The 17,280-nt window shown below is 40.1% G+C and overlaps 1 protein-coding gene across 1 annotated transcript in view; it reads right to left on the bottom strand.

The window, feature by feature from the left end:
* Positions 1-17,280, bottom strand: part of cntn4 (contactin 4) — a gene marked incomplete at its 3' end in the record, with an annotated part of 172,521 nt that overhangs the window by 91,407 nt on the left and 63,834 nt on the right. Inside the window, exon 4 of the mRNA XM_080424933.1 lies at positions 11,567-11,662. Within this exon, the coding sequence (XP_080281059.1) occupies positions 11,567-11,662 (96 nt within the window). The remainder of the gene's footprint in view (positions 1-11,566; positions 11,663-17,280) is intronic.

Here is a 17,280-nt window from a genome sequence, read left to right as displayed (position 1 = left end):
CCCATCTGAAAATATTTTATTCCAGGGACAAACCCCCCCCCCCCAGAAGCAAAGATTTAAGTTAACACATCCACCGCCAGAGGTTAATCTCATAATGTACTCACCAGTGCCAAGGTGTTTTTGTTGTTTTGTTTTTTTCATGTCGCCATAGATCTTGTTAAAATCCTTAAGATTGAGCCGTACACGGTCTGTTTACATCGGCGACATCCCACTGTATCTCCCAGTGAAAACCACGTGTCAAACGGAGCCGCCATGTTTGAGTTCTGACCGTTTATGTTAACATGGGAAATGCGAGGATGAAAAACTACATAGGTCGACGGGAAACAAAAAACGGGATCGCACTTCCGGTTGACTTCTGGTGGTGTTACACTGAAAATGGTCCCCCTAGAAAATTGGAAAAAAAAAAAAAAAATTGAAAAAAAGGAAAAAACACCCGGACCGTAGGACTACGGTCTCGGCGCTTAACAGTTGGATTTAACGGACCGTAGGACTACGTTCTTGGCGGTGGATGTTTGCTTGAAAAAATATATATATTCAAAGATTTGCACAAATTTTCCACGATTTTTCAAAAATAGCAGATCTACAAGCTCATAGCTCTATGAGCTTGTAGATCTGGTATTTTTGAATAGCCAAACAAATCTTAAAATGACACGGATGATGCGTTCCCGGTCTTAATGGATTAAGGTAACAACAGAGCGACATGGCACATCGTCATATCATTGTTGCGTGTAGCCAGGCAGACGGTGCAGAGTGCTGGGTGCACGTGTGAACACAAACATACTGTATGGAGGCACATCATTAGTACAACAGTCTGAGATGAGTAACTGTGTCACTGTCCTGCTTTGTCTCATATTGTTACTGTTTTTTAACTTTAATCTGTGATTAATTGTAACACAGTTGCTATGGTAAGCATTTAAATGCCTGTGTTGTCATGTGATAATACTTTTATTAATTTTTTCCCACAAATAGTAGAAAACAGTTTATTTCCTTTAATGAACCAAAAAAAAAAGCCTTGACAACAGTGACAAATATTTCAAACTCCTTTGGTAAAGTATATCATACCATTATTCTTTGGAACATTTGTAATGAGAGAAATATTACACTGCTGACAAAAACAAAATGGAAAAATAGCCTATTTTTATATCTGATGAATAGATACCGTTTACAAATGTGCTAATAATTGAACGATTAGTCAATTAGTTATTTGCATCCTGTCACGTCCATCATCTACACAGAAAAATCATTGGTGTTTATTACCAGCTGCTTGCAAAGCACGCTGGTCTAAGAAGAGACTGACCTACTAGTCATCCTTGACATATTCGCAACATGTTTTCAATCATTGGCCGTCCTTTAAGCCAATGGGATACTTTCCTATACTCTGAACGGGCGGTCTCGTCCTCCCAAGCTATGGCTACTAGACATGCCTCTCGCCTCTATGGCTACTCAGCCTGATCGCCAGAGAATTAGTATACATTGCACGGATCCAGTGCATGTCATTACGTGCAGAGTCGCCTAGAAACCCAGAAATTCCGTGCATATGTACGGCGAGTCCCACGGTGGGCGTAACCAGTCGCAACCCGGAAAAACCCGGAAGCAGAGCAGTCCCCACAACAAAATGTACGATTCTGTGCCTATCGGTACATAACTCAAACGGCGCTGAGTAGGCACAAGGGAATGTCGCAACGTTCGGGACGGCAACTCGCTCGCTTTAGCTCGCTCGGTGGCCGCTTACGTGGCGACAATTCCCTTGAGACAGATTCTGCGAGACAAATCAGGAAGAACCAGGTCTATGAAAACAAGCCGCACACACGCACGCACGCACAGAGAAAAAATAAAGCATGCAGCTGGTATAATATGACTGTCAGTCATTATTTCTTGTTTATCCTTTTGTTACTGAGACTTACATTTGCCACTGTGTACCTGCTTTGTTACTGGGACAACTAGGGCACACGTTAGGCCTTGCATCATCCTCTCCACAAATAAAGCTCAACATGTGGAGTCATTATCAGACCCATCTCTCCGGGGGGGCCTTGCACACATGGGGCAGTGAGACGTGGGTCTTGCCTCATGCAGTCTGCTGTGCCGTTGCTGCTGGCTGAATAGCCATGAGTCAAGTCAATATCCTCTGCAGCATAAAGTATGAGAAGAAAAACACCCTTAGCATCAAAGGGACCGACCGCACATGTGACTAAAACAAGTAAGACGCGCGAACGCTGGAAGCGAACGCAGCTCTAAAATATTGTGTATTTACGGACTTGTAATCCGTGTTATTTCACTGTGATGGGGAGAGAAGTGTGTGTGTGTGTGTGTGTGTGTGTGTGTGTGTGTGTGTGTGTGTGTGTGTGTGTGTGTGTGTGTGTGGTGTTGCATTTAAATCAGAGCATTGTCTAAATTCCTGCACTCTGGCGCCCTCTACATAGGTAGTGCATGCACACAGACACACAGACAGACCCACAACCTGAGCAGGGTTACATAGTAAGCTCCTTCCGCGTTCGCAATCAGTCACTCTTATTATTGAGAGTCAAGGCTCTATGACTCAATAGACAGCTTCGATTTCACAACGCCATATTCCACCGTTTAACCCTTTCAGACCGAGAACGCATCTGTATCATTTTAAGATTTGTTTTGGCTATTCAAAAATAGCAGATCTACAAGCTCATAGCGCGGCACCGAGTGTGCTATTTTTTTTTATCGTGATTTTTTTTGCAAATCTTGGAATATAAATATATTTTTTTAAACATTTGTAAAAATATTTTGCAGGGTTCCAGGGTTCCAGGGACCCCCTATGTTCCAGGGACCCCCCAGAAGCAAAGTTTGAGTTACAAATGTTCGCTTTGAAAATATATATATTCAAAGATTTGCACACATTTTCACAAGTTTTCTAAAATAGCAGATCTACTTATAGCTTGTATAGCTTGTATATCTGCTATTTTTGAATAGCCAAAGACATCTAAAATGACACACAGATGCTTTCCCTGTCCGGTCTTAATGGGTTAAGAATGTCGACAATCTATCTAGTATATAAAATCCAAACCCACCATCTACAATTCTTCAGTGTGAGAACAGGCAAATGACCCATATTAGCAGAAAGCACGACAGCTCATGTGGCAAAACTATACACCACCAGTCAGGATGCTTCTTTAATTGAGCTGCAGCTCTTAATTTGCCACAAAGTATTGTAATTGTATATTGCAATAATGTAGCTGTAAAAGGTCAGCCCGGAGGCTATGATTAAAAGTTAAAAATGCAGTCTAGCACTCAGGCTAAGCAAGCTAGGTGTCAGGGACGGAGGCTGTCATGTTTTCCACAATTGTTATTTTCCCCTTGCACAGCAGGTGACAGCGCACTCCTCCAGGGATGAAATCCCCAGTGGCATTGAGGGATTTGTGTTTATGTACCGGCACAGGGAGCCTTGGGACATGACGATGAGCGGCTGTACCCCCAGCAGCACCAAGGATGGAGGTGGTGGTTAGACACCGGCAACCAGATAGCAAAAGGAGAGGAAAAACCTGGAATTACGTCCCGTACCACCACAGCACAGGAGCTTAAACCACACACGCACACACACACTCGCACACACGCGGACACACACACACACACACACACACACACACACACACACACACACACACACAGTAAACACTTGTCCATACAGTCACAGGCAGACATTCAGCATGTGGTAAACATACGTACTTACTGCTTGCATGTTGTATTTTATTTTATACAGTTTCTTTAGATGCACGTAGTGTACTGCACGCACACGCACACACACACACACACACACACACACACACACACACTCTTTGAACACAGAAACAACTGCACTGTGAATGTAAGGAGCTTAGATGAGGCTTAAGACGCATGTGTCACTAAATCGTGTCTTCTGGGATGTGTGTGTGTACGTGTGTGTGTGTACGTGTGTGTACGTGTGGGTGCTCTCTGCATTCTCATTCCACCGTGACCTTTTCGTATATGAATGAGAGAATGGAGCCCGTTCTCTTAACCACTTTCAACCTGGTGCTCCTATTTTGGGCATGTCATTATATGCAAAAATGTTCAAAACTATTTAAAGATATTTCAAAATGTTCACAAATAGGCTAGCAAAAATAGCAGATCTACAAGAACGCTGCATCGCTTCATATCACATCAATGCTTTGCAGTAAAAAATTCATATATATTTATATATATATAGTACAGTATATACTGTACTGTATAAATAAATCCCATTTCATGTCTAGTTACTGTCACTGTAGCATCTCGTCCCCAAAGTAACTTTGACACATAGTGCTGAGAGGAGTGCCTGGTGTTCTTTGTAATCTGGTGTGATAATTACTTTTGATATAAAAAAAAAGATGGACCCTCGGACGGATAAAGAAGGGAAAACATATCAGAATAAGGGATTAGTAAGAAGATTATTCATGAAATCTGTCATCTGCAACTCAGATTAAGGTCAGTTGACCCTGAACAAAAAAGAGAAAAAAAACTTCACTGGTGTAAACATGTCGCTCTAATACATACAATATTTGCCTTTAGACTGAAAGAACGACCCAGACCTTTAATGCCTGAGTTAGATCAGCGATTCCCAACCTAGAACATTAATATATATATACACACATAAAAAGATCATGGTATTTTTTCTTTACTAGAGGTTATGTAAAAATAGTAAAAAATGGCAATAAGGTTTAGGGATAAGGGGCATGCAAGATAGGGCCTAGTGTCAGAATGTTCCATCTGTCTGTATCCCTTTTATGCCCATATATGGAGATCCCTGATATCATTAGTATGTGCCCTAGTCTGGGAGGCTTCGGCTCAAAGCCTGGACAGCAGGGGCGCGGCCACTGCTTTCTGCATCAAATCAACAGCCAATGAAGAAAAGGGGGCGGGATCCACATGCAGTGGGTGTTGCATGTAAATAGGAGCGACGGGAAGCAATTTCCCCTTGAGAAATTGCGGCTGCCATTGTTGTGTACTGCTGTTTGCCTCTCGTCTGACTTTTTAGACGAGTTGCACAGCTCTCAGACCGGTTAGAGGCGTGTCCGCTCAGATTCTGAGCGTAAGTTACATCCCGCCCACAAATACCAGGGCTTTGGCCCAGAAGTTCCTCTCGTCCCTCCCGTTTGTATGCGAGAGCTGGCGAAAACTTCTGGGAACTCAGATTATATGTGCCCATACCCTGTATATTGGCATGCCCATATATGGGCCTATTGGTTGGATCGTGGTTCTGGACAACTGGATATCCAAATATGCCCATATATGGACATATCAGTCAGATCGGATGTTCAGGACAACCGCATATCTGAGCGACTCGGCGTCGGGCACCGCGCGCGCTCCCTCAAGTCCTTGACGATGCGCGCGCCGAGTTTGAAACTCCTCCACCAATGAATAATGAAAGAAACACAAGCAAAACCACACACACACACACACGCACGTACACAACACACATGTGTGCATTACCCTCCTAAACTTCAAACAGTACCTGCACACAGCAAACAGCCCCCTCTCTTTCCTAGCATCTTATCCTCTGTTGAACATGACCGAGCCCCGTCTGAAACAGACAGGCCAGTGAACACTATGTGGACAGCTGGCTGTTATACATAATGTGTTCTCTGACGGCCCCCTCTGGCAGGTGGATGCCCCAGAGCATTGGATATACACAGAGGGGTCCTCAATACCTCCAGTCTATAGTCAGGCCAACCAACATATGGTAATGAATAGGGATGTGCGGGGACTTTCTCCAGACACCCCCGCATGCGGAATGTGATTAAGACATTGATACCTGGGACGCATCTGTGTCACTTTTAGATTTCTTTAGGCTATTCAAAAATAGCAGATATACAAGCTCATAGCGCGGCACCGAGTGCCGCGCTATGAACTTGTAGATCTGCTATTTTTGAAAAATCGAGAAAAAAAAAATTGGGTTTTTTTATCCAATTTTTTTGTAGGATTTAGAAGACCTTTCTAGAATCTTCTCAGGTCTCAATGGGTTAAGACGCAATAAGGTCTTCATGAGGTCGGTGGCTTTGGGTGGCACAGCCAATCCTGTCAACAATGACTGCCACTGGTTGTCACAGGCCTAATGACACACTGTGAGAATCCTCCCCAAGCCAAAGAACCGGCATGAATATGTGACGGCTAATGATCATAGACATACCCTGACACCTCGGGCACTATGTAAAGTACATGCACTGCATATGTATTGAAAGCCCTATGACTAACTATGACTAACTATGCCACCAGTCTGTCTCTGCTACATACTGTAGTCCATTGTTGACATTAGACAATTACAGCAGTGATTCTCAACCTTTTTCATTTCAAGATGTTTTATCTCTGGGACTCCAAATCTACACCATACAATCCACAGTCTTAATTTAACTCTGAGAGTGTGCAAATGGAACCAACCAAAATGTATGGAAATATTAGTGTAAAAAAGGCTTTCATATCATACTTCGTCGTAACGGAACAGTCACTAAAGTTTTCAAATAATTGTAGTGGAGTAAAAGAACAGTATTTGCCTCCGAGATGTAGTGGAGTAAAAGTACTGGAAATTGGAAATACTCTAGTAAAGTAAAAAAAATACCTCAAATATTTACTTAAGTACAGTACTTGAGTAAATGTAATTAGTTACTTTACACCACTGTTGTTCTATAAATCTAATTATTTTGCTGGAAGAATTCTGGCACTGTAGTGAAAACGTGGCTTAAAACATGGTAATCATTACCTAACCACCCACACACATTACTATTTAACTTCAAATTGAATTATTCTACTCAAAATGGTTTATTGAGGCTCCTTAGAAATGGCATTGTTTGTTTTTAATGTCAATAATTAAAGTAGCTATTCTTCTTAATACATTTTATAAAAAGTGATATACGTAGTTAGTAGCAGTGTCTGAGACCCCCTAGAACCCCCTTGAGGGGTCTCCGGACCCCACATTGAGAACCTTTGAGTCAGCTATGGTGGAGCATTGTAAACAATGGATAACATGTTTTAATATTCAAAGACATTACAAACAGTGTTAAACAGCGGAGGGAAAAGTGCTGTCAATGAGGAATCTGGATGGGGCACTCAGAACATATAAGAAGAACACAATAATGAGACAGACAAGAACTCAGATTTCAAAGTATGAGAGATTTTAACCCATTAAGGCCTGAGGCCGATTCTACAAATGTTTTCTAAATCCCAACAGTTTTCTGATCTGATATCAGTGGTGCTCAAACGTTTTCATGTCAAGGACCCCCAAAATGATATGTATTTGGCCACGGACCCCCATCTCAACACATTTTGTTCCAGGGACCCCCAGAAGCAAAGATTTGAGTTAAAAGTGTTCGCTTTAAAATAATATATATATTAAAAGATTTGCACACATTTTCACGATTTTTCAAAAATGGCAGATATACAAGCTTGTAGCGCGGCACTCTGTGCCGCGCTACGAGCTTGTATATCTTCTATTTTTGAATAGCCAAAGTGTAAAATAATGCTTTTTAGCTCAAATCAAAAAATTACGCAGATGCGTTCCATTAATGAATTAATCCTTAATGGGTTAAATAGTCTTCCCACAGACCCACGCCCAAAGGGTGGGGTTCTAGGCCAAACAGCAAAGGTATTGATCTACTTAAATGGGTACTTTTCATAGTCATGAACCCTTTGTTGAACTCAGATTTGAACAACTTCTTCATTAACACATTGACACGAGCCCTCGGCGTTCAGCAGGAACCAACTCACAGCTGGAAACTTAACACACACAGGAGATGGCGAAGACAGGGAATCCAAGTGAGTCTCGATTAACATCCCCAGCTGTTGCTATTTATACAGTCTAGCACAATATGTTATTCAAGTTCATATTAAATGTTTCCTTCTATAATATAGAGTTCTCTTAAATGAATAACATTACATATTTCAAATCACCTTGACAGGACTAAATCTTTTACTTAAGTAAATGTATCGATACTGCAATGTAGAGATACTCTGTTACAGGTAAAAGTCCGGAATTCTAAATTTACTTGAGTAAAAGTACAAAAGTATTGGTATCAAAAGTAATAAAGTACTAAAAGTAGAAAGTACTCATTATGCAGAGTGTCCCATTTCAAGTTTTCAAAATGTATAAAAATCTTAGGAAAATAGCAGAACTACAAGCTCACAACGCGTCGCAATGCCACGCGTTGTGAACTTGCAGATCGGCTATTTTCAAATAGACTAAATATATACAGAGCTTAAGTCTATAATGTAATGTATATTTAGTCATAAAAATCTAAATCTAAAAGGCAACTAGTAACTAAAGTTTTCAAATAATTGTAGTGGAGTAAAAGTAAAAGTATTGAAAATTGGAAATACTCCACTAAAGTAAAACAAAATCCTCAAAATTGTACTTAAGTACAGTACTTAAGTAAATGTACTTAGTTACTTTCCACCACTGGTGTTAAACACCAATGATAGAAGCAAGGACTGGATCCACGATGACACGTCAGATGTGGGCTGCCTGAGATCAGGGTCAGAAAGGCCTTCCTGCTGCACAGACAAAATGTGCGTTATTTTTAACCGAAAGTGTACTTTTGGCTCCATTTGTGCACTCTCTGGGTTAAATAAACACTGCGCACTAGCAGGGAGCAGAGACACGCTTGATGGAACAATTATAAAAGATGAGCTTAAACAAAGGCTTTGCCAGCACAATCCACTCCTAGATTTGCTCCGTGGTTGACTGCTTTGCATTGAGGCCAGTATGACTAGTTTGATGCATACGCAGTACTAGATGTATTTGTGTGAAAACTGTAGAGTGTGTGTGTGTGTGTGTGTGTGTGTGTGTGTGTGTGTGTGTGTGTGTGTGTGTGTGTGTGTGTCTTTAGTGCTGGCAAAAAAACATATACTGTAATTGGTGGTGAATATGTTGACATTTTAATGACAAGAGGCAGTGGTCTACGTGTAAGGTATTGTCACGGCATTCCATATGATATCCTAAGTGATGGTAGCCCGGTAAAGCCCCTCCCTCCGGAATTCTCATTTCCATTTGATTTAAATAAAATACAAATGAGATTTCTGGAGGGAGGGTTTACCAGGCTAAAGTGATGGCACTTATTGTCACAATTTTAATTACTAGGCCGATGCCCGCTGGGTACAATGCCTGCTGGGAACGATGGCCTATTGGGAATGTATTACCCTCCAGGTATGCAATAATCGTTGTATACTTAGCCCTTTAAGACCTGAGAAGATTCTAGAAAGGTCTTCTAAATCCTAAAAAAAATATTTTTTTTTCCTCGATTTTTCAAAAATAGCAGATCTACAAGTTCATAGCGCGGCACTCGGTGCCGCGCTATGAGCTTGTATATCTGCTATTTTTGAATAGCCTAAAGAAATCTAAAGTGACACAGATGCGTTCCAGGTATCAATGGGTTAAAGCATTATCATAGTACTTGGAGGTCAGTCTATGACGTCAACATCAGGGATCTCCATATGTGGCGATTTTGTGGATTTATAGGTATTTTTTGGGGGAACCTGATCCGACCAACTTCCCACCTATAGCACCATCACTCTCTCGGGTCCTCGGGGGTACACAAACACCAAGTTTGAAGTCTATGTGTTTTCGAGATACGCGAGGGACAGGCAAGCTGAGATTCTGCGCGTTAGATTCCATGCCTTCTTCAGGGATTTTTCTCCATAATACGGACATCTATTACCGCACGACAGTTATGGACAATCGCTGATCTGACCAACTTCCCACTCGGCGCATCACTCACTCCCTTGGGTCCTCTGCGATACGTAAGACAAGTTTGAAGTCGATTCGTCCGACGGTTCTCGAGTGACACACTCACTCACAGTTTTTGTTACATAACATATATATATATATATTTTTTTTAACCCATTAAGACCTGAAGCCGATTCTACAAATGTCTTCTAAATCCCAAAAGTTTTCTGAAAAACTTATGTTTCTATATCAGTGGTTCTCAAACTTTTTCATGTCAAGGAACCCCAAAATGATATGTATTTGGACCCCGTCTCAAAATATGTTGTTCCAGGGACCCCCAGAAGCGAAGATTTGAGTTAAAAATGTTCGCTTTAAAAATATACATATTCAAAGATTTGCACACATTTTCTCGATTTTTCAAAAATAGCAGATCTACAAGCTCGTACCGCGCTACGAGCTTGTAGATCTGCTATTTTTGAATAGCCAAAGTGTAAAATAATGCTTTTTTAGCTCAAATCAAAAAGTGACACAGATGCGTTCCAGGTCTTGATGGGTTAAAGTTGTAGGGTAAGTTATTTGGGTTAAGATTGGGGTCATGAGTCATGGTTGTGGGTTGTTTCAATATACTGTCTGCAGGCTTGGTCCACATGGTCTATATTTGATTCATCCAATGTCATAAGCAAATTGATTTATGGTATTTTTCGTTTACAGAACTGTGAATTTGGGTCGGCTGCTCTTCTATTCTATTCTGTTTTTTTTATTATTATCCACACTATGAAAAAGCTTGAATTGCAAGCATGTCACTGCCTATAATGCTGTCACCAACTGTATTGTACATTGTTATTAGAGTCATATGGGGGTGGGCAAAGGTTTAGTGGGTAGAAAGGCCATCTGGTAAACACTAAGTTTCCCTGAGCACGAAACTTAACCCCTAATCAGCTCCCACGCCCAAGCCCTCATCATGATCACCTGAGAAGCCATCAGCTGGGTGAAGCTGGAACTGAATTTAAAATACTGCATCATTTTCCAGACTTCCAGAGTTTGTAACTAAGCATTTATTGAGTAAAGTCCCAACCAGATACAAGCTTACAAACACAACATTCTTCCACGTTTTACGTATTTTTTCTGTTATCGTCCATTGCATATAACTGAACAGTTCTATGGACTGCATAGCAGCTACAGTACATGCATGGATCGATCGATGGTGCACCCAATAATACAAGTCCACCTTCAATACCTAAACGCAATTTCTAACAAAGCAGCTGAAACGTTATGTTTATTTATTAGGTGAAAGTTTTAACATAATGGTCCACGAAGGACATTGGAGTTTGGCAAAGCATGCCTTTAGTCAGCTGGTGGTAATAACGTATAGCACATGTATGCAGGAGGTCTGGGGAAGTGTTCCTGAAATCCAATAATAGTTCAATCCAGCTGTTGATGAGAAGAGAATATAGGGCTCATCAGTGGCTGTAAGGGAGAATCGTAAGTAGTCCCATGGCAACAAGGGAACTCCCAGGGCTAACAGAGGGGGATGCTCACATCTAGATGCTGCAATGAATCACTTGGAAATATCCTATTCCCCCCGCAATGGCGGGTGCAAGGTGTTGGTTAGCACCAGTGAACAAAGGACATGTGCAGCACAAACAACTCTGTCTCAAAGATAAACTATGAGCAAAAAGGAAGCCAAGGGGTAACCAGGGATACAGCGGAACCTCTCTACACAAATACCTATCAGGACTGGAAAGCGTTACGATAACGCAGTTTTGAAGCAGCAGTTTCTTAAACAGGATTTTCAGAATGCCAGCGGCCAAGTTCTCTTAACTCGGAAACTGGGCTAAACACCTTTTTTCTCCTCCTTCACTTGAGATGCAAAGAGATGTGTTTGCTTACCTCCAGAATGAGGTGGAGGGCCACAAAGCAGAACCACCCCTTGTCCCTCACGGACAGACACGGAGCTTCTTCTGTGCGTCTTGAAGTTTTCCAAGTCTGAAAAATAAAAGGTATTGAGTGAAGTCTCCCTAACGAACAGGCCCTGACAAACGTTCTGATCATAGGATGGGTAAAATACGGAGGACAAATTTCACGTATGTACAAGTATACAGTGACAAATAATTAATTACATCATTACATTACATTAAATTACATTACAGCATTTGTGACCAAACGCATATTATTGAAAATAGATTTCTTTCTTTTCATATCAAGTATCAGAGCTACAAAATGTCTTATTATGACTGACTTAGACTGACCTACTGTACAGTAATAGCTTATTGAAATACGTTTGTCTGAAAACCGAAGCTCTGAGAATTCTGGCTTCAATGTTTTGACAAGGACTTCTCAGCTCAAAATACCTCTTTGGAAAATTTATAGTTACAGTAGTTACTGTAACACCAACAAATGATATAGTGGATTGCCTCCACCAACATGATAGAACGATGATAAAGTATTAAAACATAATACATGACATCATGAGCTCTTCAGTTTCCCAACAATTCCATCGCGTTCCCTCATCAGTCTGAAACTTTAAAACATGAACCACTGCAATCGCTATTGTTTTAGAAAAAGAATTAAATTTAACAAAAGGGTCTTTTCTGTTCACTAATCTCTAGCCGACCACCTGTCTCTGAATTCATTGCATTTGAATACTTGGAGCTCAAGGTGAGAGAAAGCTCTCCTTTGTGCGTGCAGGAGGCAGACAATAATGTGGTCTGAGTGTCAGGCTGTATGAGGAAAGGCCTCCACAGACCAAGTTGTCTTGTTCTGACTAACTGTGACTAAGTAGGGACATCACATTGGGTGTGTCAAAAAGAGATTTTTATCAAGTCAAGTGAACCATTCAGTGTGTGCTTCGAGTTCAACGCTGGTAGGTTGCATACATTTCTTGTCCTGCTGAATTTGTAAGTTTTGAAACTCCTTTTGATATCAAATTAGATCACCGATTCTTCTCAAACTGTGAACGCACACACACACACACACACACACACACACACACACACACACACACACACACACACACACACACACACACACACACACACACACACACACACACACACACACACACACACACACACACACACACACACACACACACACAGTCTTTAGCCTACTCCTAGACTGGACTCCTAGATATGGATCGGGGCCGACTTGAAAATCTCGAAAGCATTTGACCAAAGCATTCGACCCATCTGACCACTCAGCTGCCGTGTGAAGGATTTTGAGATATCTTGTCTAGTAATGTTGGACTGAAATGGATGGCTGGATGGATCAACCAACTAACGTAGACATCGTTGTATCCACCAGTGGTGTAAAGTAACTGGTAAGTACATTTACTCAAGTACTGTACTTATATGTACAATTTTGAGGTACTTTTACTTTACTGGAGTATTTCCAATTGTCTATACTTTTACTTCTACTCCACTACATCTCAGAGGCAAATATTGTACTTTTACTCAACTACAATTATTTGAAAACTTTAGTTACTAGTTACTTTGCAGATATAAATTATTACATTATAAAACATACATTAACCACTTTAGCCCTATGTTATACCTAGGCTATATCGCGACGCGTTGTGAGCTTGTAGATCGGCTATTTTCAAACATTTTAGTACTTTTACTTTTGGTACTTTAAGTACATTTTGATACCAATACTTTTGTACTTTTACTCAAGTAAATTCTGAATTCCGGACTTTTACTTGTACCAGAGTAGCCTACTTCTACATTGCAGTATTTTTACTTTTGAGTACTTTTTCCCACCACCGGTTGTATCCCCGCCTGGCTAAAAAGCTAATTGACGCAATCAGCTCTGCTATTTAAAAGAACATCTAGAATATTGACAATATTTTGGCTTTCTGTTTTTTTCCGAATTGTGAAAATTCCAGGTGAAGCCTAGAGACAAACAGACATGAGGGAAGTGTTTGTTAAAAAAAGCTTTCTCGAGTATAGCCTATCCCTAGATGTTTTGGGGCGGGTAAACAGCCCCCAGCTTTGCCTCTGGCTAAATCACAACCCCTGGGCTTGTGTGCTTGACTGTGAAGGTGTGGGGGTGAAGGTGTGGGGAATGACAAGTAGTAACACAGGAACAGGAACACAACTGTTTCCACAGTATCCTATTCCACAGAGTTACTCTTTTGCACCCACACACAAGACGTAACAATGAAGAAACCTTGATCTTTTGACCCTTTGAACGTTGTATAACTCTAATTCATCTTAACTGGTTCAAGCCGTACTTGGGAGAACATCGTACGATGGAGTCGCACGCCATTAAATAGACGATCTACACTACAGGCTCACAGCGCAGCACATTTCAACGCGTTGTGAGCTTGTAGATCTGCTATTTTCAGTGCAAAAATCGTTCTATGGTTCTACTATAAATGAATCATTACAGTGCCTCCTCCAAGGCTTGTTTTGCGGAAGAAGTTTTAAAAGACGTGTGTATTCAGTGGTGGAAAGTAACTAAGTACATTTACTAAGTATTGTACAATTTTGAGGTATTTGTACTTTACTGGAGTATTCCCAATTTGCTGTACTTCTACTTCTACTCCACTACATCTCAGAGGCAAATATTGTACTTTTACTCCACTACAATTATATGAAAACTTTAGTTACTAGTTACTTTTTTGTTTTAGATTATTACAAAACATACATTTTCAAACGATTTTTATACATTTGAAAACTTGTGAACATATTTTTACACTAATACTTTTGTACTTTGACTCAAGTAAATTTTGAATCCCGGACTTTTACTTGTAACTGAGTATTTCTACACCGCAGTAATGATACTTTTACTTAAGTAAAACATTTGAGTACTTTTTTCCAACACAGTAAATGAAGAATGAAAGTGAATTTCAAGATCTGGATCTACTAATTCTGTGTAATGGCGGTATACCGCGTGAGATACACGCATTGTGAATAAAGCACTATTCACGCAAAATCAATAGTGACACACTCTAATAACGGCAGAACAGCAATCCGCACGCTGTCTAGTAATGCAGAAGGCATTTTGCTGTGGTAGGTCACACATGAGGGATTTTAATAGCACCAGTAGTTATCAGGTTACCCTTCATTCATCACACCCACTACTGCAAAAACATTACAAAGTTATTCCTACGGTTATAGTTAAGAAACCAGAATTACCTTCCAGCTGAAGCTAATTTATGCTTGACAATAAATTGATGAAAACAATAACAAGTCACACATTGTTGTTCCTGCTAATGGTTTCCAACTATTCTCTCTGCTAATACTGCCCTGCGGTGGATGTCTGTAAAGGCAATGCAAAATTCAAGGGTGAGTCTTCATGGATGAGCGTGCACACATACATATCTTGGTTGGGAGGTGAATGAATGGAATCCACTTTGTAATTCCTAAAAAAAAACTAAAAAGCTGCTGAATAGATTACATTTGTGCTGTATGACAGAAAGTGGTGTACATTTACTTAAGTACTGTAATTAAGTACAATTTTGAGGTATTTGTACTTTACTTGAGTATTTCCAATTTCCAATACTTTTACTTCTACTCCACTACATCTCAGAGGCAAATATTGTACTTGTACTCCACTACAATTATTTGAAAACTTTAGTTACTAGTTACTTTGCAATGATCAATTATTATATTATAAAACATACATTAACCAGTTCAGCCCTATTTTATACCTAGGCTATTTGAAAATAGCAGATCTACAAGCTCACAACGCGTCGCGATGCGACGCGTTGTGAGCTTGTAGATCTGTTATTTTCAAACATTTTAGTACTTTTACTTTTGGTACTTTAAGTACAATTTGATTCCAATACTTTTGGACTTTTACTCAAGTAAATTTTTAATTCCGGACTTTTACTTGTAACGGAGTACTTCTATATTGCAGTATTGATACTTTAAAACATTTGAGTACTTTTTCCACCACTGATGACAGACTCAAATGGACTGAGTGGCAAATTAGTTCAGATACTACAACAATAAACATAACTATTTTGTGGATGATACATGTGTGTATTGTGAGTTTAACCACTTAAACCCTAAACTTGACCGTGCTCTTGTGTGACATTAAATAAAAGAAGGGTGCAATAATACATTGAAGGCAGGTGACATAATGCAACACATTTATCAGCACATATTGCTCAAATTGGATTAATTAACCTTAATTAACCTTGTTCTATAAAATGCTCCGCATTGCCATGTCACCCCGAGCAGTGATGCAAGCATGAGTGCGATCTCCTTCTAGAAGCTTCTCGGTGGAAAGGCTTGAGCGGAACTGCAACCGAATCGCTTTGAAATTAGATTGCTGATTAGTTCAGCTCCAAGAGCAGATTTAAATGTAAAATTATTGGGCTCACTGATTTATGAAGAGTACTATAAGGTCAGTTAATGTATGTCATATTGGCTGTGGTACAAGTCTATTAAGAAGCAGCCTTTAATTATTTCTTAGAACATAAATCTCCTTTTACCCCACGAACACATTTTAACTAATAGGTATTTGAGGCTCTTTAGCCCTATTAAAGGAAAGCAATTCCCAATATTTCCCCACATATTAGTTTCAGATTAGACACCTAAATCGATCGACTTCAGCAACACCTCTGCAATGTAACAATTCTGGCTTATGCTCAGGCAATATAATAAGAAATAATATAAGCTTTATCTATGTTGCACTTTTAAAGTACTAGAGGTTCGGTCCGCTATGCTGCCCTCACACCTACGTCGTACCATATATAGGCCTTTTACTATTCAAACCTACTCCGAGTGCCTGGACCTGGATATTTTATGCCCTTTAGGCCACAACTTCCTTAGTTTTTCCTGAAAGAAAATTAATTACCAGTAAAAGGCTGTCCTACACAAATATGTTGAAATATTTGAAATGCTTTGAAGATGCTTCTTAAGTCGACTAGCCTGAGCTCATCAGGCGAGCCAGCGAGCCCTGACAGCAAAGGCCCTGCTGGTCACATTTTCTTGTGAGCCTGCTCTTTGGAACAGCCAAAAAGGGTCCTGCCAGAGGACATATGGCTGCGCTCCAGCTCATACAGTAAGATAATAAAAGGCCCCGGCCCATATGTAACTGGGTGCCCACCCAGTAAAATATTAGTACAATTTTAAAACGTACTCAAAAACTAACAGGAAATCTGGAATAACATTAGTTACATGTGTGTATATGATTATATATTATACTATTTCAAGACATTCTAAAACAGCAGCGGTATTGGGGCTGTTGTATGCTTCAGCTACACCGGGTACTGTACAGTACATAGAAAAATCCAGGGTGCTGGTCCACTTTTACACTTTCAGACTTAAATCAGCACTCCTGATTTCACAGTGTAAAATCCCCTCGCGGGGAATGTCTCTTCTTGTGCCCTGTATTGTACAAGTCATAAATTGCATGTCTCCATAGTCATAAGCAAGTACAGGAACAGCTCATAACATTTAACCCATTAAGACCTGGAACGCATCTGTGTAACTTTTAGATTTGAGCTAAAAAAAAGCATTATTTTACACTTTGGCTATTCAAAAATAGCAGATATACAAGCTCATAGCTTGTAGATCTGCTATTTTTGAAAAATTAGAAAATGTGTGCAAATCTTTGAATATATATATTTTTTAAACATTTTTAACTCAAAT

Source organism: Gymnoscopelus braueri, assembly GCF_963280865.1.
Source record: "Gymnoscopelus braueri genome assembly, chromosome: 3".
NCBI classification, from domain to species: domain Eukaryota; kingdom Metazoa; phylum Chordata; class Actinopteri; order Myctophiformes; family Myctophidae; genus Gymnoscopelus; species Gymnoscopelus braueri.
Note: the sequence above shows the minus strand (reverse complement) of the source record. Positions and strands in the feature narration are given on the sequence as shown.